The sequence below is a fragment of the Urocitellus parryii genome, chromosome 10 (genome assembly GCF_045843805.1).
Source record: "Urocitellus parryii isolate mUroPar1 chromosome 10, mUroPar1.hap1, whole genome shotgun sequence".
In the NCBI taxonomy this organism is placed as follows: Eukaryota; Metazoa; Chordata; class Mammalia; order Rodentia; family Sciuridae; genus Urocitellus; species Urocitellus parryii.
In genome coordinates, this window is record NC_135540.1 from 52,765,073 (window position 1) to 52,789,705 (window position 24,633).

The following is a 24,633-nucleotide window of genomic DNA, read 5'->3' on the forward strand; positions in this document are numbered from 1 at the left end:
TTGTATATGTCAGGCACTTTCATTAACACTAAGAATACAATGGTAAACAAGCCAAGTAAGGTCCCAGCCTTCACATAGCTAATATTCTAGTAGAGGAAGATAGAAATAAACAAGTAAACAAACAAATAATATTCATAAAAAATATCAGTGCTACAAAGAAAGTGAGGTAATGGAAGAGACCTGAGTACTTGATTTTAAACTCCATAAAACAAAAAGGAATTACCTACCAAAAGATTATTTTAGCTCATCCAGATGGCCATATTCATTTCAGCAGGTTTGCATTTCATTTAAATATCATTCATCTTAGTATTAATTTAATCCAAAGATTCCTAATGGACATGATGTTCTCAAATAGGACATGTACTTGACTACTGAGTAAATTTATCTGATACTGTGATAGTTTGCTTTCATGTCAGGTTAAAATAGGGGAAAATGTGTACATTTAGCCTTTTATATATATGTATATATGATTTATTTCTTTTTTGAAATATAATATTGAATTAATTCTCAAAATGTTTTCTTTTTTCTTGAATCTGCACATTTTCCTTCAAGAATTCATATTTCTTTGCCAGAGCCTTGATGTTGTTTCTATTATATTTTCCTCCTTCATGTCACTCTGGGTAATGTAGTTATCATTTTAGTTCAGAATGGCTACATTGCCAAGCAAAGTGCTTGTGTCAGCAAACATTCAGATGAATGACTCCATTCATAGTCCAAATTATTAAATCATGATCAAGTTTATGATCAGTAATAAAGGTACTAGGTTTGGATTGGAATTATAGAACTGAACCCAGTTCAGGATTTTTAGCCTCAAGAATAAGGTCAAGGACACAAAACAGCCAGAGTCATTTTTGCTAAGTTAAGATTTGGATTACCAGAAGTCAAAATTGGTAGGAAAATGCCTCTTTCTCCTTTTTTATTTTTTTCATTTTCTCTAATTTTTTTTATTAGAGCATTATGGTTACATAATAATTGGGTTCACCTCAACAAACTTATACATGATCCCCCTTTTCCCACCTGTCCTCCCTCCTCCACCCCTCCCTGTTCCTTCCTCTACTAGACTTCCTTTCACTCATCTATTAATTTGTATTTGATAGGTTCTTTATGTACTCTTTTCTCCCCCTTTCTCTATTTTCCACATGAGAGAAATTATTTGACCGTTTTTAGTTTGTGAGTTTAGCTAATCTCACTTATGCTAATTCTCCATTTCTATCCATTTACCAGCAAATGCCACAATTTCATTCTTTTTAATGGTGGAATAGAATTCCACTGTGTGTGTGTGTGTGTGTGTGTGTGTGTGTGTGTGTGTGTGTATTTACAGCAGGAGCCTGACAATACTCTCTCCTCTTTGAAGTTTTAGGAATAGTTTATAAGGAAATAAATTAAAGTGAACTTTTTATGCCCTTCCCCCTTTAATTCATTTGCTGAATCCTCCAGTAGATAGTATATCAAGCATGTGGGAGAAGTAGCAATGAATAGCTTACTCTAGGGCAAAATCTCGCTGTTATACAGAAAATTGTGTAGTTATTTTTTATTTGCTACTACTAAACAGGTAGACTTGGATAGAAATACTTGAAAGGTTATTTTATTCCTATAAGTCAGGGAAGTTGCCACTTTAAGAAATCATTTTGTCATTTGAACACCTAATTTAATTATATATATTTTAACTTTTAATACTTTGAAGCTTCTTTGTTAAAAAACACAAATAAATCATTCCTCTTTTAAAACTGAATTTTGAGCATAAATATCTATAATAAATACCTCTTTCAATGTCTTCATTGACATAAAATTGGAAACAAAAAGGGGATCTATTTGTTGGCATATTGCAAAAACAATGGATCCCACTTATTTAGTGATAAATATATACCTACCTTGTCCTCTCCTATCTTTAGGAGTTTTCAGTTTTAACCCACTTGTTCTTTTTTTTTCATTTTTAAAAAATTTTAATTTGTTATATATGACAGCAGAATGCATTATAATTCATATTACACATATAAAGCACCGTTTTTCGTGTCTCTGATTGTAAACAAAGTAGAGTCACACCATTTGTGTCTTCATACATGTCCACCTCATTGCACCATCATTCCTAATTCCATGCCCTCTCCCTTTTTATCCCTACCCTTTTCCTCTCTGCCCTAACTAGAGTTCATCTAATCCTTCCATGCCCTCCCCCACTGCCATGTTATGAATCAGCATCCTTAAATCAGAGAAAACTTTCGGCATTTTATTTTTTGGGTTTGGCCATCTTCACTTAGCATTATCTTCTCCAATGCTATCCATTAACCTGCAAATGCCATGATTTTATTATCTTTTATTGCTGAGTAATATTCCATTGTGTTTATATGCCACATTTTTTGTATCCATTCATCTACTGAAGGGCATCTAATTTGGTTCCACAGTTTAGCTATTGTGAATTGTGCTGCTATAAACACTGATGTGGCTGTGTCCCTGTAGTATGCTATTTTTTTTTTTTTTTTTAAATATTTATTTATTTATTAGTTATTGGCGGACACAACATCTTTGTTTGTATGTGGTGCTGAGGATCGAACCCGGGCCGCACGAGGTAGCAAGGTGAGCGCGCTACCGCTTGAGCCACATCCCCAGCCCCAGTAGTATGCTATTTTTAAGTCTTTTGTGCATAGTCCGAGGAGTGGGATGGCTGGGTCAAATGATGATTCCATTCCCAGTTTTCCAAGGAATCTCCATAGTGCTTTCCATATTGGCTGCACCAATTTGTAATCCCACCAGCAGTGTATGAGTGTGCCTTTTCCCCCCACATCCTCACTAACACATATTGTTGTTTGTCTTCATAATAGCTGCCATTCTGACTGTGAGATGAAATCTTAGAGTAGTTTTGATTTGCAAGAGATGATGAACATTTTTTCATATATTTGTTGATTGATTATATGTCCTCTTCTAAGAAGTGTCTGTTCAGGTCCTTGGCCCATTTATTGATTGGGTTATTTGGCTTTTTGGTGTTAAGATTTTGAGTTTTTTACATATCCTAGAGATTAGTGCTCTATTTGATGTGTGTGTGGTAAAAATTTGTTCCCAAATTGTAGACTCTCTATTCACCTCACTGATTGTTTCTTTTGCTGAGAGATTTTTAGTTTGAATCCATCCCATTTATTGATTATTGATATTAATTCTTGCACTATTGGAGTCTTATTAAGGAAGTTGGGGACTACCATTAGATCTTTTTGTAAGTAAAAAGTAGAGAACTGGGGTTATATTTCCATTTAATAGGTTGGTTACTGTTTTTTTCCTGTTTACCCTGTTTTTCCTAAACATTTTTGAGCTGTGTATATCATATTTTCAAAAGAGTAGGCATGAGTGAGGAAAATGGTATAAAATAAACACAATATATTATATGTATATATGATTAGAAAAGAATGCAAAGGAGGTGTTTTAAATAGATGTGTGACATCCTTGGTTTTCTTTTTATTCAAAGACATTTTTTTTCTGCAAAGTCACTTAGAGTTTCATTTTATGCTCTTGTCAGCAATAAGTGTTTTAACCATGTTTTAAGAATAAATTTTATTTATTTTCTTGTCTTTAAGGAGCTCTGTGATATTTGTAATGATTTTGATTTTAGAAAACTGATAACTTTGGGATTTTTTTGGTTGTTGATTTTGTTTTTTGAGGGGGGAGGAACACATTTTCATTTCATACCATTTTTTATTAGTGTCACCTCTTTAAAGATGTCTTCTTAAGTCTTCTGAATATGTTTCAGTATCTCCTAATTGTCTGAATATTAATAAGTGTGCCCTGGCATATGGATTAAATTAGGCAACCAGTCAGGCAGAGTGAAACTGCAATTATGTGTGTGGGAGAGGGATACTGGGATCAAACCAGGATCTCCTGCATGGTTGGCAAGCACTTTGCCACTGAGCTATAGCTCCAGCCCCTCCATTCTTTTAAGTGTGAATTATTGTTATCCAATCAGAATTTATTTTCAAAAAGAGAGAAAGATACCACATACATTTAACAAATAATAATAAGTCACTGATGAGTAAAAGAAAGATGAGGAAAAGAAAGCATTTCTGATCTAATTGATTTGTCATGTATTATACTCAGTTCTCTTAGCACCTAATCTATTTTGAGGTAATTGAGAATTCTGGAATTATAAACTTTTTGGCTCCCAGAGTGCCATATAGACATTATTTTTCAAACTTTTTTTACTTTAACTCACAGTAAATAATATGTTTATGAAGTGATTGAGTATACAAATAAATGCACATCCTTAATATTTGCTTATGCTCATAAATACTTACAAAATAACTTTTTTTTTTTTTCTGTTGGTGCTGAGGATCAAACCCAAGGCCTCCCACATGCTAGCCAAGCACTCTACCACTAGCATGGTCCCTAATTCCCATAAGATGTTTACAAAAACATTAAATATAAAATATCAGAGTATACATCTTGTAGTAAGTTATTTCATAAGTAAAGCTAGGAGTATAGCTCAGTGGTAGAACACATGTTTAGCATACACAAAGGTCTGGGCTTGATCCCCAGCATCACCAAAATAAATAAGTACCTAAGAAAACACAAACACTATTCATTGGTTGTTGATTTGACAACCTCCCAATGGATCATAAACAGCAATTTGAAAAACACTAGCTTAAGGAATTATCTAAAGAAAATAAATCAATCCTTCATTATTTGTTCTTTGCTCAACAGAGTTACTATTATTTGCAAGGCAGTGTTTTAAGTGCTTATAGTACTCAATGAGAGTTAGAGATAGTCTATATCCTTATAAACAACTGCTGCTTATTTTAAGTCCAGTTAAAATATAGAAGAATACATTTAATGTGATTTTTTATTAATCTTTCTGACTCTTGCCCACAAACAAATTTCTAGATATATTTGTAGAGAGTTTCTGTGACTTGACCTTTTTACTCATGTATTTGTTCATAATCATAAGCCATAATCTGTTTGTGACAGTTTAATTGTTTATATGGAAACAAATTCAGTGGTCTCAAAGAGGGAAGAAATTGATTTGGTGGTAGTGCTAGGGAGAAAGCATATGACAAAAAGAAAACAAAATAATATTAATTTGGATAAGGAGTAAGAGCTTCACATTTCCTAACTTAAATGAATTAAAACCTTATTTACATACTGCTTTATAAAAATATCATCTGAATAGTGCTATAGTTGTGCTGCTTTACCTATAGGAGATATGCTTCAAGACCATTAGTGGATGGTAACCATGGATAGTACCATATCCTATATATACTTTTTCCCCCATATACACATACATAAATTTAAAGCTTTTCCATCTTTAAGCTCTTTATCATACATCACGACCATAACTTTTGCAATTTGATGTGCAACAGGAAAATTAGCACAAATTTCTTTTTCCTCCTTCACAATTCATGAGTTGATTTCTTCTGACCTTAGGTCTTAGCAACCGGAACATTACTGTTTTCTTTTCCTTATTAGATCTAGAACTTTTGCACTTTCACTGAAAAAAAGCACTTTATGGCTTTGTTGGCATATCCAAATTGCCAGGAACACAGCTATTGTACTTTGGGGATATTGTTAAGTAAGAATCACTTTTGAGCATAAGCACTGCAATACTGTGATAGTCGATCTGGTAAATAAGGTAGTTACTAAGTGACCAATGAACTGGTAACACATTCAGTGTAGATATGCTGAACAAAGGAATAATTTACATCCAGAGCAAGTGTGAATAGGGTAGCATGAGATTATATCATGCTACTCAGAAAGGCATGTCATTTAAAACTTATGGATTATTTATTTCTGGAATTTTCCACATAGTATTTTTGAACTGGATAGCTGAAACTTTGAAAACAAAAATCACACATAATGGGGGGACTACTATAGTTACCTTTTCCATTTCTAAACATTTATAATTTTATTTTTTATTATTTTACTTTAATGTCCTTATCTCAGCAAGTATCTTATTGTTAAATCTTACTTTTAATTTGTACATATTTATGGGATACATTATGGTAATTCAACTTATATGTACAATATGTCATAAGCACATTAGGGTTATAAGCATTTCCATCTTTAACCATTAATCATTTTTATGTGTTAGATATATTATTCTTTTTTAGTCATTTTGAAATATATAATAGGTTGTTTCATTTATTACCCTACTGTGCTAAAGAAGAATCAGAAGTGATTACCCTGTGCTTTTGTTGCCCCGAAGTGACTTCTTTTTATCTTTCCTCCCTCCTGCCTCTATTCCATTCCATCCTTTACAAGTTGACTTGTTAGTTTCCATAAATGAGTAAGAACACATAGCAGTCTTGTTTCACTATATCTTTTGTGGCTGAATATTATTCCATTGTGGAAATATATCACATTTTCTTTCTTTTATTTTTAAATTTATTCTTTTGTTGTAGGTGGACACAATACCTTTATTTAATTTTTGTGTAGTGCTGGGGATCGAACTCAGTGCCTCACACATGCTAGACAAGTGCTCTTCCTCTGAGTCACAACCCTAGCCCCCACATTTTCTTTATGCATCTATTGAAGGGCATCTGGATTGATTCCATATTTTGACTATTGCAAATAGTGCTGTCATAAAAATGGGGGAGCAAGTATCTTTTTTGTATAATGATTACATCTCTTTTGGATATATACTCAGTAGTGGAAGTGCTAGATCATATGGTAGGTCTACTTTTAGTTTTCTGAGGAATCTCCATACTGGTTTTCATAATAGGTGTACTAATTCACATTGCCACTAGCAGTGTATAAGAGTTTCCCTTTTTCAGAATTATTACTATGATTTTTTATTTTTTGTCTTTTTGATGATAAATATTCTAATTAGATTGAGATGATACCTCATTTTTTCATTGGTATCTCTTCTTGAGAATTATGAATATAGCTATTATAAGCTGCCAACATAATTTTCAACTCTAGAGCATGACTGATAGATTGAATAGTAACAGTATATTTCATTTTATAAGAAACTGCCAAACTGTCTTTATAAGTCGTGACAGTATATTACAATCTATATCTCAGCATAGAAGGAGAATTTCTAATGTTCCAAATCCTTACTATCATTTGGTGTAATCAGTGTTCTAGATTTTTATTTATTCTAGTATTACATATTGGCAATGTTTTTAACAAGTACAACTTCCTTAAAGCCCCAGTTTTACTCCCACCTTTACTCAACAAAACACAAAATATAAACCCCAAAGGCACACTCATCTCCTCCATCCACACCCTATCTATATAACACCTGTCAGGGGACCAATTCACTAATTGGGTTAAAGCTCACATAATCAAATCATTTCACCTCTAAATCTCCTTCCATTGTCTCACACATGAGCTTTTGGGAGACACTTAATATCTAAACCATAACAAATACGTGGTAATACCTCCTTGTTTTAATATGCAATTCTCTAATGACATGCAAGTTAGCATTTTTCATATGTTTTGTTGGCATCTGTGTATATGTTTTAGTAAGCTGTCTGTTCAGACTTTTGCTCATTTTAAATTGAGTTTTTCATTTCCTTACTGTTGAGTTATTCCAATTCTTATATTACAAAATGAATGATAAAAACATATAAGACATCGCCAAAGAAAATATACAAATGGTGAATAAACTCAGCATCTTTAATCATAGGGAAATACAAATGAAAGTCACAGTGAGATATAACTATATACTCACAAGAATGGCTAAGATAATAATGGGGCTGGGGATGTGGCTCAAGCAGTAGCACGCTTGCCTGGCATGCGTGCGGCCCGGGTTCTATCCTCAGCACCACATACAAACAAAGATGTTGTGTCCGCCAAGAACTAAAATATAAATATTAAAAAATTCTCTCTCTCTCTCTCTCTCTCTCTCTCTCTAAAAAAAAGATAATAATGACTTACAATGTCAATAATTGGCAAAATGTAAAGAAATTGGAATCTCAGTGCATCGCTAGTGATAGTATAAAATGGTATGGCCACCATGGAGAATAATTCAATGGTTTATTTAAAAGTTAAATGTACAGTTACTATATAACCTAGAAAGTTGTTTCTGAATTATCTATTCTTAAGAAGTGAAAAACTTTCTATACAAACACTGGTATACACCTATGTATAGTGGCATTGTTCGTAATAGCCAGGAACTAGAAATATGCAAGTATACATCAATTAGTGAATGGATAAGCAAAAACAAAAACACCCCATTTACTAAAACGGATTGCTTGAACTGTATCCTTAAAATGTGTGAATTTCATGATCTGTAAAGTTACCTCAATACAGCTGCTATAAACAGAAATACATAATAATGTGTCTTATCCTTTTCCTACCTAGGCAATTATATGCAAGAAATGTTCTGAGAAGCTGATAGAATTTCCACTGCTTGCAGCTTGGTACCAGAGGATTCAGGAAGTGCCAAGAGTAAAAACAGCAGCTTCTAAGTGTGGGATCCAGTTTCTCCATTTTCCAGAGTTGTTGACTACTTCAGGTGAACAACATCTGAATTTAACTGAGGTCCCAGGTGTGGAGGAGCAAAACGATTCTTTATTTATAGGAGGACCAAGACCAACTATGACCAAATTAATGGTAATTAAACTGTTAAAATTTTCTTTGCAAAATTCCATGTGATATTGTTGCTGAGCATTCTACTCTGACTGCTAATCTTTTATTAACATAATTTTTCTTATAAATTTTATTTATAGCAATCTTACTTTACTTTTTTACTGATTAATATTTCTGCTAGTCTTTTGCATTTAAGCAGTAAATTAAAAATTTACTAAAATTGAAGATTTTTAATATTATGTATCTTTAGATACAAATCAGTCCCATTTATATAAATTTTAAAATGTATTTCTTAAAACGTTTCTTTAATATTTGGGACATGGAACAATGTAGTATCATATCTGGTCAAGTGTGTTGTTTTAACCAGATGTTTTTCTATTGCAAGGTTTTGGCCTTGGTCTTTTTAATTTTGAGATGGTACTTTGAAATTAAAGAAATATAAAGATAAATTTCTCAATTTATTTATCAAGTTTTTATCTAAATTTATGATTTTGGAATTGTTTGAATTTTCTTTTTACTTTATTTTTTGGTTTTATTAATGCTTTCGTTATACATATAAAAGGAACACATATGATATATATTTCTCTCTTTAGGGCATTATTTTACTAATTATAAAGTTTTTACCAATAGGGTTTTTTCCCCCTATCTTTTGATATGAAACGATATGAAATTCTCTGAAAAAGTGTTTTGTCTTTAATAGACTATTTGAATATTTTTTAAAATATAATTTTTCTGATATAATTTATTTGTTCTGAGTTTCTCGCTGGAAAAATTCTCATTATATTTTCCTAGTTTTCTTTTCAGCAAGTATTTTGAGTTCTCTAGGGAAAAGAAAGTTTACTGATTTAGAAATGAAGAAGAAAACTTTATAGTAGTGACACCAGGTCTGTTGCTCTTCAGCCAAACTCTGTAGTCTACTGATAAAACAATGAATTGTGATTAAATAGCTGGTTTTATTTATTTGTTTATTTTGTAGTACTGGGAATTAAATCTAGGAATGTTCTACCACTGAGCAATATCCAGCCCCTTTTATTTTTTATTTTGAGACAGGGTCTCATTAAATTGCACAGGCTTGCATGAAATTTGTAATCCTCTGCCCCAGCCTCCTGAGTAACTGAATTGCAGGTGTGTACCACCTGGCTATATACCATATCTGGGTAGGTATATAGTTGATTTTAAAAATTATTGAGGCATATCCAGAATTTAATGTGCTTGATCAGATGGGTTAAACTGCTGAGGGATCTTTGGTTCATCTCTTGAGTGTGTGGGTATAAGGCTGTTGGGGAGGATGATAAAAAGGTTCTAAAACTAGATAGGGTTAATGGCTATACAACTGTGAATCTTCTAAAAAGTATTGAATTGTATGTTTTGAAAGAGTAAATTTTATGGGATATAAGTAGTTTCTCAACATACTTGTATGATAGAAATGAGGAATAACAAGTTCAGTGTAACTAACATTAAGGATTTAGAAGAAAGTTGTCAGAGAGATGTGTTTTTATTTCTACAAGCAAATGAGCACTCTAGATGTCTAGACTTACAGTGATATCTCTAGTTTTAACAAAGGATCTTTATACTGTTTCCTTTGAGACTCAAAGAGCCAATTTCATAATGGACATTAATCTCATTAATTAATTAATTCAAGGGGGTTACTGTTGAATTCTAAGAACTTAATTTTCTTTTCCTTCCTTCATTTTTGTTGTTAAATTTTGAGATAGGGTCTCATTATGCTGCCCAGCTTGGCCTCAGTTCATGGGTTCAGTTTATCTTTCTGCCTCAGCCTTCCAAGTGCTGCATCTATAGGCATTCACTACCATGTCTGCCTTAAATCTTTCTTTTAGTAGGGTTTTTCTAGAGGTAAAAATACCTTGAACAATGGTGGGATGTGAACCTAGAATATGATTGGCAGGGTCTGCAAATCCATGTGTATGTCATGCCATTATCTCTAGATCAAATAATAAATGTACAACTTCCAACATAGAAAGGAACCTGAAAAAAATTTACTATTTTAAAAAGTGGTCCTCCTTTAAAATGTTGGGATCCATTTAGTTAAACCAGAGGAATCCTTTTCTAGAGGCATTATTGTCCCTTATAAAAGACAGATATGGTGGATATTTTTTGGTACTTTAAAATGGAGCTTATATGTTGGACAGTTTTCATGTATAGATGCCCTTCAGTAGATGAATGGATCAGGAAACTTTGGTATATATACAATGGAACATTACTCAGCATTAAAAGAGAATAAAATCATGGCATTTGCAGGTAAATGAATGGAGTTAGAGAATAGAATGCTAAAACTAAAGGCCCAATGTTTTCTTTGATATGAGGATGCTGATTTATAATGGAATTGGTGGGGGAGCATTGAAGGAATGGAGGAACTTTATATAGGGCAAAAGTGCGGGAGGGAAAGGAGTGGGAAAGCGGGGTAGGAATGATGGTGGAATGAGTAAGACATCATTACCCTAAGTACATGTATAAGACATGAATGGTTTGAAAATACTTTGTGTACCATCGATATCTTGAAAAATTGTGCTCTATATGTCTAATATTAAATGAATTGCATTCTGCCGTCATGTATAACAAATCAGAATAAATTTTTAAAATAGACCTTTTGATGGACATAATGCAAAGCTAGTTTTTTATATTTTCTGTGTGGATTGTTTTTTCTTGTAGATTGTTTTTTGATAAAGTTTTATCCTCAAATAATTTTTCTCCATGATATTCGATGGATTTATGATGGCTTATTAATTATGTGTGTTTCTCAGGTATTAAAATATTTTTATCTGTACATATATATTTATAACTGATGACACATTATTTGAAATATCATTACTTTTTATTATCTCAACATAAAATAATAGGAAAGTAACTATGATATCAAAAAGCCCCAACATGTAGTTTTTTACATAACTAAATATTTGGTGAAAGATCCAATGATTATTGCTAGTAGAGTTCCAGTATAGAAAATAGAAATCTGGTCTTTAAAAACATAACAGGGTTTTATTGATTCATTAATTTGGAAGGAGCCTATTTCCTTTTCTAGGAAAACGGCATTGAAGTGATGTTTTCTCCCCACCCTTGCCCTACTTGGACCCTTGACTGGAATGGTCTTCCTGCAGCAGTGAGTCCAAAGGAAGGTGAGTTTTTTTTTGGTTGTTGTTGTTTTTCCTTTTAAGTTTTTCTCATAATCTGGATGCTCTCTTCAGATCCATCTTCCAGTTCTCTATTTCTCACTTTGTCTGTATCTAATATTCTGGTTATACTGTTGTTTTAATATTATTTTTATTATAAAAATTTTATATATACATCATTCAGATTTTATAGTATCCACATTTGTTTCATTTACTCCTTTTTTTTCTTTGCTGGCATATTTTAAAACAAATCCTAGGTAATATGTAATATTTTAGTACATTTGTTAATAATACAATGACATCTCAAATAATCAGAATGCCATTATTGCACTTAATAAAAATTAACAAAAATTCATTGATCATCTAATAGTCCATAATCCATTTTACCCAGCTGCTCAAAATATTATTTGAAAATTTTTTTCTTATTGATAGATATTTAGGTAAATAATTATATTATTATTTGAAATTATATTTGGTTTGTTTGTGATACTGGAGACTTAACCCAAGGGCACTTTAACACTGAACTACATTCTCAGCCCTTTTTAACTTGAGACAAGTCTCATTAAGTTTCTACCTAGGCTGACTTCCAACTTGCAATCCTCCTGTCTCAGCTTCCCAAGTAGCTGAAATTATATTCTATGCCACTTTCTCCAGCTGATTTGTTTTTGATAACGTTTTCTTGTTTATTTTTTAATTTCCCATTTTTTATGATTTTTTATTGTATATTTATTCTTTCTAATATTTGATCTTCATAGTGGTTTAATTCTATTTGGGTTTTTTTTTGTTTTTGTTGTTGACTTTATTCCTCGTGTCTTATTCAGTTTTGGGTTATCTCAATTGTAAGATTTTATACGATTTGAGTTAAGGGTAAATTCCCACAAAAAGTGTTTGTATTTATTTGTTATATCAGGCCTCTCAAAGTATTAGAACTTTAAGATCATTTAGTATTAGTTTTTCAGCTTCAAATTCTTTAAACTTTTCTATCTGGAGCTGAGATTTAAATAGATAAATTTTCTTTTATCATTTTCCTTTGTTGTTGTACCGCACTTTTAATGCACAATTCTCAGAGGGAATAGAGCTTTTCAGGGTTTTTGCTTTTATGTTGTGATATTAGTTATAACACTTTACCAAGCAAAGGTTGAAGGACTAGCTTCTTCTTTGTCCCTGCTATTAAAATTTACATTCCCAATTATTAGAAAATATTCTCAGGGCAGCTGCAGTATCAGTTCAAGATTATCATACCAGTTTTCAGCCTCTCACCAAATTATAAACCCTCTCACCATTTTTAAAGACTGTATGGTTTTCCTTTAATCTTGGAAACCAAGTTAAACATATAAAAGATACTTGTTGAATTTCATATACCATTTAAAGTGCTTTTTTTTTAAAGGGAAAATTGAGACTAGTTCAAAGAACTATTTCTTTGGTTATTCCCCTTTTTATAAGTTTTATATTTAACTACATATAACTTTTGATTTTAAAATGTTCTTTGAACTAGTTTGCCTTCTCTTTTCACATTCTTCTCATCTGTGATATTACCTAATATTTTCCATCTTATAAATCAATTCTATTTTTTGATCAAATAAATAATTAGAATTCTTAAAGAATAGAAGTAGTTTATGTTGGGGAATTAAGTTCTGTGCTTTAAGGATATTTTATAAAAATGAAATAGATATTCTTTTGTCTTTTAGTAATTATGTACAAATATATCACCAATGAATTTGTTAGTGTTTTAATTATAAATGATTTTTAACATTCAAAAATTTAGATATTTTTATGATAACTTGCAATTGGATTTTGTTTATATACTGTTTGGTTATGGTATAAATTTTGATAAACTTACAGTTTACTAAATAAAAAAATTCAGGCTTTCAGACTAGGGGTATAACTAAATGATAGAGCATGTAGTTACCATACATGAGGTTCAGTACCCAGCACCAAAAAAAAAAAAAAAAAATAAGTGAAATAAAAATCAGACTTTTATCAATGTTTATATTTATTAAGAAATGAAAAATTTTCTAAATGTTACATTTTTTTCTTTATGCCTAACTAACCATAGAACCAAAGTATTTTCTATTATTAATAAGAGCAATCATATGTCAACTGCCATTTCAAGAATATCTAACATTAAGCATTCATGAGTCATTTTTCTGGTTTGTTTGTAAGAGTTCATTGAATATATTATTCATTATATTCCTTTAATTGGATCATCTTGTTTTCATAAATATTATGACAAGGAATAAACTGAAATGCAGAGCTACATGCTTATGCACATTTCATTTAATGTTTCCTAAAAAGCTGTAGACTTCGTTAAACTCTGGCAGTGTTGTAGCATTTTAGATTTGCTGTTTTCAGATCTGGCAATTTCGAACATTGCATGATGGTAGGATCTTTGTGAAATAAAATTATTATATTAGGTCATGGAGGATCACTATGAATGTTACAAGAACACATTACTTATGTTCTTATACTAACTTTTAGGACAGATTTTATTGTAATAAAATTTTGTTGATACTTGGTTCATGTGGATGTCTCAAAGACCTTCCTTCTACTAAATCTATTGAACTACATGAAAAATTTGTTGCATATTATTCCCTTTAATAATCATTCCCTTTACTGGCAAAGGCTGTGTTAATACTCAAGATGGAATCTAATTTTCAATCTATTCAATCTGCTCCCTGCTTCTCTCCTCACATCTTACATACCCTCCTTTAACTGTTCAGTTTCTTTTATACAATTTATTTGTAATATTTCCATATCATCACTTTTATTTTTCTAGCAGCCTTGAGTATTGTCTTTTCGGCTTTTCTTGCTGGCTGAAAGTATAAGAATCTTTTAAGGGTCAATTCAAATGCTGCTTCCTTCATTAAGCCTTCTACCATGGTATCAACTTGCCTGAATTTGAAAACTAGCTGTGCAGCCACCTAGCTAGATACTCTATAGCCAGATATTAACTTTTCTATGCTTCAGTTGCCTCATTTATAGAATGGAATAATAATAGTAATATGTCAAATAGGATTATTGATATATTCCATGAATTAAGCACTAAGTACCATGACTAGTAAATTATAAATGTTAAATTTAGCTAATATAGTGATATGAATTAATAACTCCCTCTCAACATTCCTTTAGTGCTTTCTTATACTTCATTTTTGGTACTTAAATTATGCTTCTTTTATGTTATACTTATTTACATGCATGTTTTCCTTCTCCAGTAGAATTACTTTGATTATAAAATTTCTATGGATAGGTACTCATTAATTTTTTATTAAATAGAATGAATTAAAACTACAAATACCTTTTTTTAACGTGCCAGATTTCTTCATAAACTAAGCAACTCTTTGAATTCTTTTGTCTCATGTAAATTTAAATGACTAAAATAATGGAACTTATTGAGTTTGAAGAAAACCAAACTTTAGAATTTAATATGCATTACTTTTTTATGGTCTATTTGAAAGTAAGTTATAGACATCATTCCCCTTTATCCCTAAATACCTAACTCTTCCTAAGAACATTTTCTTACATAGTCATAGTTACAATTGTAAAAATATAAGAACTGAATATTTAAATATGATATTGAAAGCATATTACTGTATAATTTAGAGTCTAGTAGATTGTGGCATATTTAATTTTATGTTTCTTTAGTCTACATTAATATGAGACAGTTTCTAGCCTTTGTCTTTTATAATATGGACTTTTTAAAAAATAGTTCAGGCCTTTTGTAGACTGTCTCTTGATTTGGAATTATATGATGTTTCTCCATGATTAGATTCAAGTTATGCTTAAGCAGGAATACTACAGAAGTAATGTTGTGTCCTCCCATGCATCCTATCAGGAAGCACATTATGTCAGTTTGTTCCCACTAATATAATGTTGGTTAAGATAATGTCTACCAGGTATCTCTTCTATAATTTCACTATTTTGTTTTTTGAATTAATAAGCAATTTGGGGGGGTAGATACTTTGAGACTATGTATGATCTTGTTTTTTTTTCACACTTTCATTCACTAGTTTACATTCACTTGATGCCTCTTGCCTATGACAGTTGCAAAATGGTGATTTTTAAAAACTGTGTCATCCTTCTATATTTATTAGTTGCCACACTACATACGAAAAATTCTCTCTTCTTATTTTTCTATATTTTTTATCAGTATCAATTCATGAATTTTTATTTTATTGAATGAGTTATAATCAAACCCTTTTTTTAATGCTCACGTTGTCCTAGGATTTGAGTCTTTTTGAGCTGGTTTCTACTCTTTTGGAAATGCTCCATTCATTCTATGGCCACTTCCTTAATTTATGGCATAACAAAATGTTGCATGATCATCTTATTTTCCTGCCCCAATTCTAGAAGCAGTGGTTTCTCCAAGGAACTGTGCTTCCTGTTAGTAGAAAATAGCATTTAAAAACAGATTTGGAACCAGGTGTCATAATGCGTATATTTGGGAAGCTGAGACAGAAGAATCACAAGTTGAAGGCCAGCCTGGATAACTTAGTGAGACCCTGACTTAAAATAAATAGGAGTGGGTATTTAGCCCATGGTAGAGTATCCCTGCGTTCAATTTCCAGCACTACCTAAGACATCTCAGCATAAATGAATATGTAGATGTAGAATTAATTATTAAATAGGTCAATTTTATAATGTATAGACACACAATTATACAATCATACATCAATATCTACTGATATATCTATGTCTATTTTGTATGCTGACACTTCTAATTCCGATCAAACTCCACAAGACTCTTCCTAATTTTTTCAAATTCAATATCTGTACTTGTCTTTTTGAATAGCAAAAATCATGTCTCCCAACATTGTTATTGTATTTGCCCATTTGTTCAGTTCCAGGATATATGGACAGTAGCCTCAGAATTGCTATAAGCACGTCTGTGTGAAAAGTATAACTTTTTAAAAATCAAATTCCATATATTTTACAGTTATATTCATCTTAGAATTAGGGCTATATCATCAAAATTCTCATGCAGATAATGGTGATCAAATGGTTTTTCACAAGATGAATTCTAAAAAATGTAAGGAATGAAGAGTGGGTATTAATCATGCCCTACGACAAAAAGAGATTTGGATATAATCTCAAATATTCAATTAGCAGTCTCCTACTTCAATGAGAACATTCAGGTCATTACATACTCTCCATTACAGTTTGGTATCAAAACCTGTGTGATTTCCTCCTTTGTATGAGAAACTAGAATAAGTACTGTTTGAGTCTGAGGATCACTTTTCTCAAGTTCTTTACTAACCCCCTGTTTCTTGTCTTGTGAATTTCTCCAAGTATGAAAGAGGGAATAGATACAATCTTTTTCCTTAAAACCTACAATAGAGATATACTTACCTCATGCATTATTTGCCTGTGTGGCTCTCTCTGTTCTCTGGTAGTTCTTTTTTTTTTTTTTTTTTTTACCAGGGATTGAACTCAGGGGCACTTAACCACTGAGTCACATCCTCAGCCTTATTTTATATTTTATTTAGAGACAGGATCTCACTGAGTTGCTTAGTGCCTTGCTTTTGCTGAGACTGGCGTTGTATTTGCAATCCTTCTGCCTCAGCTTCCCAAGCTGCTGGGATTATAGTCATGTACCACCATGCCCAGCTTTCCAGTAGTTCTTAGGTAGGTAATTCCTATACTAAAATTTTTTGCTTGGCTCAGAATAACCACATTAATGGTGTAAGAGGATAAGAGAGCCAGAAGTGTGACCTTACAGAAGATAAAGACAAGAAGGTAGTTGCTCAGGTTTTATTCAAGTTATAATCTTCCTTCCTCCCTGTCCACCCTCCTTCCCTCCTTTCCTTCTTTCCTTCCTTTTCTTTTTTGGTACTGGAGATTGAATCCAGAGACACTCTACAATTGAGCTACCTCCCCTGATTTTTTTATTTTATTTTTTTATTTTGAGATAAGGTCTCATTAAGTTGCTAAGGGCTTCACTTAGTTGATGAGGCTGGACTGGAATTCGCAATCTTACTGGATCAGTCTCCAGGTTGCAGGGATTGTGGGTGTGTGCCACCATGCTGGCGAGTTTTAACGCCTTTTAATCTTTCTTTGAATGCTTTAGTGACTTAGAAATATGGCCCAATTAGGTATATATGAGGTCTTGGTTTTGCTTTTAAGCTACATGAGAGTATCCCAGAGTGATATGGGAATAATGCATAAAACATTAAATATTACTACTCATTCATCCTCACCCTTTGCTACTTAGTTTGGATTATATACTTCTCAGCTCAGATAAATGAAAAAAATATATATAATGCCAAATTTTATCTAAAAGAGGTAAGGTTTCTCTTTTTTAGAAGGCATTAAACCAAGCAAATGTCTTTGCTTTGTATAATTACATGCAAATTCTTAGAAGGATCATAACTGGTGTATTCTAACTTTTTATATAGATCGTTTATTGTTTTAAGAAAATATATAATGTGGCTGTGTAACCGATGTGATTCTGCAATCTGTATTTGGGGTAAAAATGGGAGTTCATAACCCACTTGAATCTAATGTATGAAATATGATATGTCAAGAGCTTTGTAATGTTTTGAACAACCAACAAAAAAGGAAATATATAATTTTTCAATCCTAGCAGTGTATTATCCTCTTTTAGAAACAAAACATTTCTTTTTATCAACTTTTATATACAGGAATTATAGATGACTAATGTTTTACATCTGAAAGCTTATCCTGATTAGGATCATTTATGTAAATATTCATTTTTCTCCACTTCTTAAACAATATTTGAGGTTGAAAATAATGAATTGATTTTTTCCCAGATTAGCCAGGATTTATTTTTCATTAGACCCTAATTATGTTTTACATAGAGAATCCAAGAACTAATTCACAAATGATTATTTTGGGCATTAAGCAGTGGTTAATGGCATTAAGCATTGTATTAATGAACCATCTGTAATTGACAATTAAGTAACTGTTGAATATCATCAGTAATTGTGTGTGGTTTAACCTAGTACCTCTGGGGAAATTTTTAAAAAGGCAGGATATCCAGATTGTCCAAATTTTTAAAAATTGACAATGAATATGTTTGAATAAATTGTTTTTTATCCATGTCCAGGGCTATATTTTGTTATCTGCCCTCTTATTACTGATTCTCAAAGACAAGTATGAGATCCACTTTTTACTGTTATCATTTCTTCCCTTTCCTTTTTACCTACAGCAGTTAATACACAATAATGTGTTATCTGCATGGCTTTGATATTTCCATTTCATTTGCAACTTCACTCTTCAGTCACTTTTGACACAATTATAATTTTTATCTGCAGTTAAACTTTCATTATCTACCCCAAATTTCATTTTTAGTATAATTATTAAGATTTTTATTGAATTAATGGGTTTCACTGCACCATTTACATACATACGTATATAGTATCTTTATCATGTCCTTCCCTTCTGCCTTTTTCTTGCCTCCCCTACTTCTCTACTCCCTCCCTTCCCTCCCTAGAGATTCTTTTTTGTTTTTAATCTTTCTTTCTTTTTAGTTTCCACATATTGGGGGGGGGACATGTTTTACATGTCTGAATCTGGCTTATCTGCTTAACATGATGATCTCCAGTTCTGTCCATTTTTCTGAAGATGACACTTTTATTTTTGTCATATTTATATTAGATTTCATTCTTAGTTATGGCTAACTAATGCCTCATTATGTATATATACCATATTTTATTTATCTTTTCATCTACTGAGCATCTAGGCTGATTTCATACATTAGCTATTGTGAATATTACCCCAGTAAACATGAATATATGCAGGTATCTCTTGTGTGTATGTATGTATGTGTGTGTATATATATACACATATATATATATATATATATGCAAAAGATATTTATATCCTTCAGATATATTCCCAAGAGAAATAACTACATCATATTGCATTTCCATTTTTAGTTTCTTGAGGAACCTGCATGAAGTTTTTCCATAGTATCTAAAATAATTTGCATACCCATCAATAGTATAAAGGGTTTTCCCTCCACATTATGACCAGCATTTGTTTTAGTTTGTTTTCTGGATAGTAGCCATTCTGATGGGGGTGACAAAGATTATCAAATGTAGTTTTGATTTGCATTTCCCTGATAGCTAAAGGTATTGAACATTTTTTTTCATATATTTGTTGGCCACTTATGTTTTTTCCTTTAGGAAGTGTCCAGATTGTTTGCCCATTTTTTTAAAAAAAAATGTATTCTCTTTTGTTGTTAAGCTTTTTGAGCTTTTTATATATTCTGGATGTTAATCTTCTGTCAGATGAATAGCTGGCAGGTTTTCTCCCACATTATAGGTTGTGTCTACAGTCCACTAATTTCTTTTTTCTGAAAGGAAGCTTTTAATTTGATATAATCCCATGTGTCCACTCTTGCTTTTGTTTCTCAAAATTAGACTCCTATTAAGGATATTGTTGTCTGTGCCAGTATCTTGGAATGTTACTCCTATGTTTTCTTCAAGAAGTTTCAAATATTACATAAGGTCTTTCATCCATTTTGAGTTGGATTTTGTACAGAGTGAGAGATAGGAGTCTAATTTCAATCCTCTGCATGTGGATACCAGTTTTCACAGCATCATTTGTTGAAGAATTTGTCGTTTTGCCAATGTATATTTTTGGGCAGCTTTGTCAAGAATCAGTTTATTGTGGGTACATGGGTTTATTTCTGGATCCTCTATTCTGGTTTACATGTCTATTTTTATACCAATACCATGTTGATTTTATTATATGCATCCACACTGTTTTTTAAATCAGATATTATAATGCCTCCAGCATGTTCAGGATTGCTTTGGACATTTTAAGCTTTCATATGAATTTTTTTTCCTAGTTCTGTGAAGAATGTCATTGATATTTTGATGGGGATTATAGTTAACCTGTAGATCACTTTGGGTACTATGGCCATTTTACCAATATCAAATCATGAATATGGATATCTTTTCACCTTCTAGTGGCTTCTAGAATTTCTTTCTTCAGTGTTTTTTAATTTTCAATATAGAGGTTTTTCATCTCTTTGGTTAGTTTTATTCATAGATTTTTAAAAAGTTATTGTGAATGGATTGCTTTTGTTGATTTATTTCTCAATAAGTTAATTGTTGCTTATTATGGTTTAGATATGAGGTATCCCTCAAAAAGTTCATGTGTTAGACAATGCAGGAATGTTCAAAAGTTAAATGAGTGGATTATGAGAACTGGAACCAAATCAGTGGATTAACTCATTTGATGGATTAGTAATTTAAACGGACTAACTGGGTGGTAACTATGAGCAGGTGGGGCATGGCTGGAGGAAGTAGGTCACTTGGGGGGTATGGCTTTAGGGATTGTGTTTTGTCCCTGGCTTGTTGCTTTCTGTCTCTCTGCTCCTAGCTGCTGTGAGCTGAGCAGCTTTCCTGACCATGACCTTTTGCCATGATGTTCTTCCTTATCTCAGACCAGGTCAATGGAGTTGTCCAACTCTGGACTGAACCTTGAAACTGTGAGCCCAAAAGTAAACTTTTTTTTGTCTAATTTGTTTTTGTTAGGTATTTTGGTCACACTGCCAAAAAGTTGACTTAACACATTAGTTTATAGAAAAGCTAATGATTTTTGTATGTTGATTTTGCCTACTTTGCTGAATTTGTTTATCAGTTTTAAGATTCTTTCAATGGAGTCTTTAAGGTTTTTCTAAATGAAGAATCATATAATCAATAAACAGACATAATTTGATTTTCTACTTTCCTCTTTGTATCCCTTTTCTTTGTCTTGCCTAATTGCTTTGGCTAGAATTTCTAGTACTATGTTGAATCAGAATATATGTGTGTGTGTGTGTATATATACACACACACAACACACACACACACACACACACACATACACACACACGCATTCTACATGTATAATTATTTGTATATATCATATATAATTAGGGTGGCTTATATGATCAGAAACTGAATAGTCTCATGATGACTTCTGCTCACTGGAGAGCCAGAGGAAGCAGTAGTGACTCAGTCCAAAAATCTGGAGCCTCAAAACAAGAGGGACCAATGATGCAGCCCCAGTCTAAGACTGAAGTCCTATAAATTTCCTGGAAAATAGCTAGTGATAATTTACATTGTAATGGTGAAGAAGCTAGAGTTCAACATCCATGGGTGATGGTGGTAGCAGTAGATGCATTTGCTAGGGAAGAATTGCGCTTACATCCACTGTGGCTTCCTCTTTCTTCTCTTTTTGTTCAGTCTGAGCCCCCAACCTGTTGGACAGTGCCATCAACATCCAGAGTGAGTCTAATTTTGTTTTCATCCCATGTCAATGTCTTTGGAAACACCCTTCTAGATATAATCAAAAGTCTCTTAATCCTAGGTGTCTCTTGATGCAATCAAATTGATAATCCAGATTAACTCACACAAGTCCATCATTTGTCAACTTGATACCCAATCATATCTCTTTAAATTTTACTTAATCTTCAAGTAAACACAATAATAAGGTTATAATTCTATTTGACATCGTATAACTGCTGCATACAACCAAAAAATGCAATAATTGCTTCCCCAGAAAAGAAAGCAAAGTTTATGAGTGAATCTTACTCTGACACTTCACAATTTAAATAGTATAATAAAGACAAGACTTAAGTACTAACATTAAAACAATCAATAATGCTATGTAATAAAGGAATAAGAGAAGAAAGGAAACAAAAAAATCTACTTAATATATGTGTATATATGCACAAACATATTTTTAACAAAATAGGAAAGAAATATGATAATTATAATCTTGATTTCTGTTACCAGTTACATAACTGTAGCAGGTATTTATAATTATCTTCTACTGCTACCAATTCTGTAGTCCCTCTGCCTTTAACAGGTCATGGTTCTTTGCTGGAAAAATGACCCACACTTGATTTCTGAAAGGTCTGGGTCATTTGTCATCCTTCCTGGATTGGGCTATTGTCCCTTCCTGTTGACCTAAATAACACGATGTGGTAATACTAATAGATGCCCTAAGGGATTTCCTGCACTACAAGCATATTCTTCCTTACAACCATTGTTGAGTAACAGTCCAGTTTCCCCTTGATAAATCTGGATCAGTCACCGTACTCTACACCATAACTCCTTTCTTTGCCTCCTCAGAGATATGAGGAGCCCAAAGTGGCCAGGGGATAGTCTTAACTTCCAGTTCAGTGGAATCATTGTTGTGTCTCCTGGTAGAAGCACCCCCTGCCCTCTGGAATCAAGATGTTCAGGCTAGCAGAGCGTAAGGTCATGGGGACAGGAAGCAAAACTTTTGCTTGAAGGTCATTAGGAGTAATGGTGAATGGTACCATTCCCATTTCTACCCTTTGATTCCTGGAACTGTGAATTCTAGATATGGAAGAAACAGTGTCATATATTACATACTGATTTAGAGCATATACTGCAAGGTGTTTACACTTAGCTGGTGCTATAACTGCATCTTCAAAGAGCTGTTCCATTATTCTGACAAACCAGCTGCTTTAGGACTGGTGGCGAACCTGGTAGTACCAGTGTATCCTATGAGCATCAGCCCATTGTCATATTTCTTAGGCTGTGAAGTAAGTTCCTTGTTTGAAAGCAGTACTTTGTGGACTACTGTGATTATGAATATAGCATTCTGTAAGTCTACAATGGTAGTTTAGGCAAAAGTATTATGTGCAGAGAAGGCAAATCCACACCCAGAATAAGTGCCTATTCCAGTAAGGATAAAGTGCTGCCCTTTCCATGATGGGAGTGGCCTAGTATAATCAACTGGGGAATGATGCCATATCAGTGGTCAATGTCAGTCTCTGCTGCTAGGACATTGGACACTCTGCAGTAGCTATAGCCAAATCAGCCTTGGTGAATGGAAGGAAGCCCATGTTGCTAAGCCCATGCATAACGTCCACCCCTGCCACTATGGCCACTTTTTTAAATTTTTTATTTAATTTTAATTTAATTTATTTTTTTAGTTGTAGTTGGACACAATACCTTTATTTATTTATTTTTATGTGGTGCTGAGGATCAAAAGCCAGGGTCTCACCCATGCAAGGTGAGCGTTCAACCGCTGAGCTACAATCCCAGCCCTTGGGTGCTTTTTTCATGAGTTCATTGGGCAATAACAGGGGTGACTGAGGAAAGAGCTCAGAGTTCCATCCAAGGTCATCTTATCCACTTCATTATTAAAGTCCTTTTCTGCCAAGGTCACCTTTCAGTGAACCTTTATATGGGACACAAATATCTTCATATCCTTCACCCACTTGGAGAGGTCTATCTTTAAAACTCTTCCCCAAATGTCTTTGTCACCAATTTTCCAATCATGTTCTTTCCAAGTCCTTGACCATCAAGCCAAACCATTGGCTACATCCCAGAAACCACTATGTAGTTGCACATTAGGCCATTTTTTTCTTCCAAGCAATATGTACAACCAGGTGCACAGCCTGAAGGGACTATAGAGCTACAGATTTGGTGTGGTATCTGCATATCATGCAGAACCATCTGTAAGCCAGGTTATAGTCCTCTCTTCCTCTGTCAACTGATCATTGGGTATATATACCCCATGAAGCCATAGATTCATGCTGAGGGACAGAGGCATTGTGGCAGGAGTAAGAACAATAGGCATTTGGGGCACTTCTTCATGTAGTTTTCTTGTACCTTTGGTACCCATTCAAGCTCAGTCATTTTTTTGCACTTCCATTTGGTGATGGATTGCTACTGTTCATATACATCTTTGTGACTTGGTTAGTGGAATAACACTCAGTTCATGATGGGCAGCTCAAGTTGTGTGATAACTTAATAACCCATGGTGAAATATTTAGTTTCTACTAAGGTCCAGAGACATGAGCTATTTCTCAAAGGAAGAGTAGTTTTCTTCAGATGACTCCAGAGTCTTACTCCAAAATTCCAACAGCTTCCCCTGATTCTCCTTCAGGGGCCTACCAAAGACTCCAAATAACATCACTATCTGCCACTAACACTTCAATTATCATTGGGTTTGCTGGATTATATGACACAAGTGTCAGAATTGCCAAAGCCTTCTCCTCTTCTGG

At 32.9% G+C, this 24,633-nt stretch overlaps 1 protein-coding gene across 1 annotated transcript in view; it reads left to right on the plus strand.

The window, feature by feature from the left end:
- Positions 1-24,633, plus strand: part of Gstcd (glutathione S-transferase C-terminal domain containing) — a 169,752-nt gene that overhangs the window by 16,098 nt on the left and 129,021 nt on the right. The window contains exons 4-5 of the mRNA XM_077803384.1: positions 8,281-8,532; positions 11,549-11,642. Of these exons, the coding sequence (XP_077659510.1) occupies positions 8,281-8,532; positions 11,549-11,642 (346 nt within the window). The remainder of the gene's footprint in view (positions 1-8,280; positions 8,533-11,548; positions 11,643-24,633) is intronic.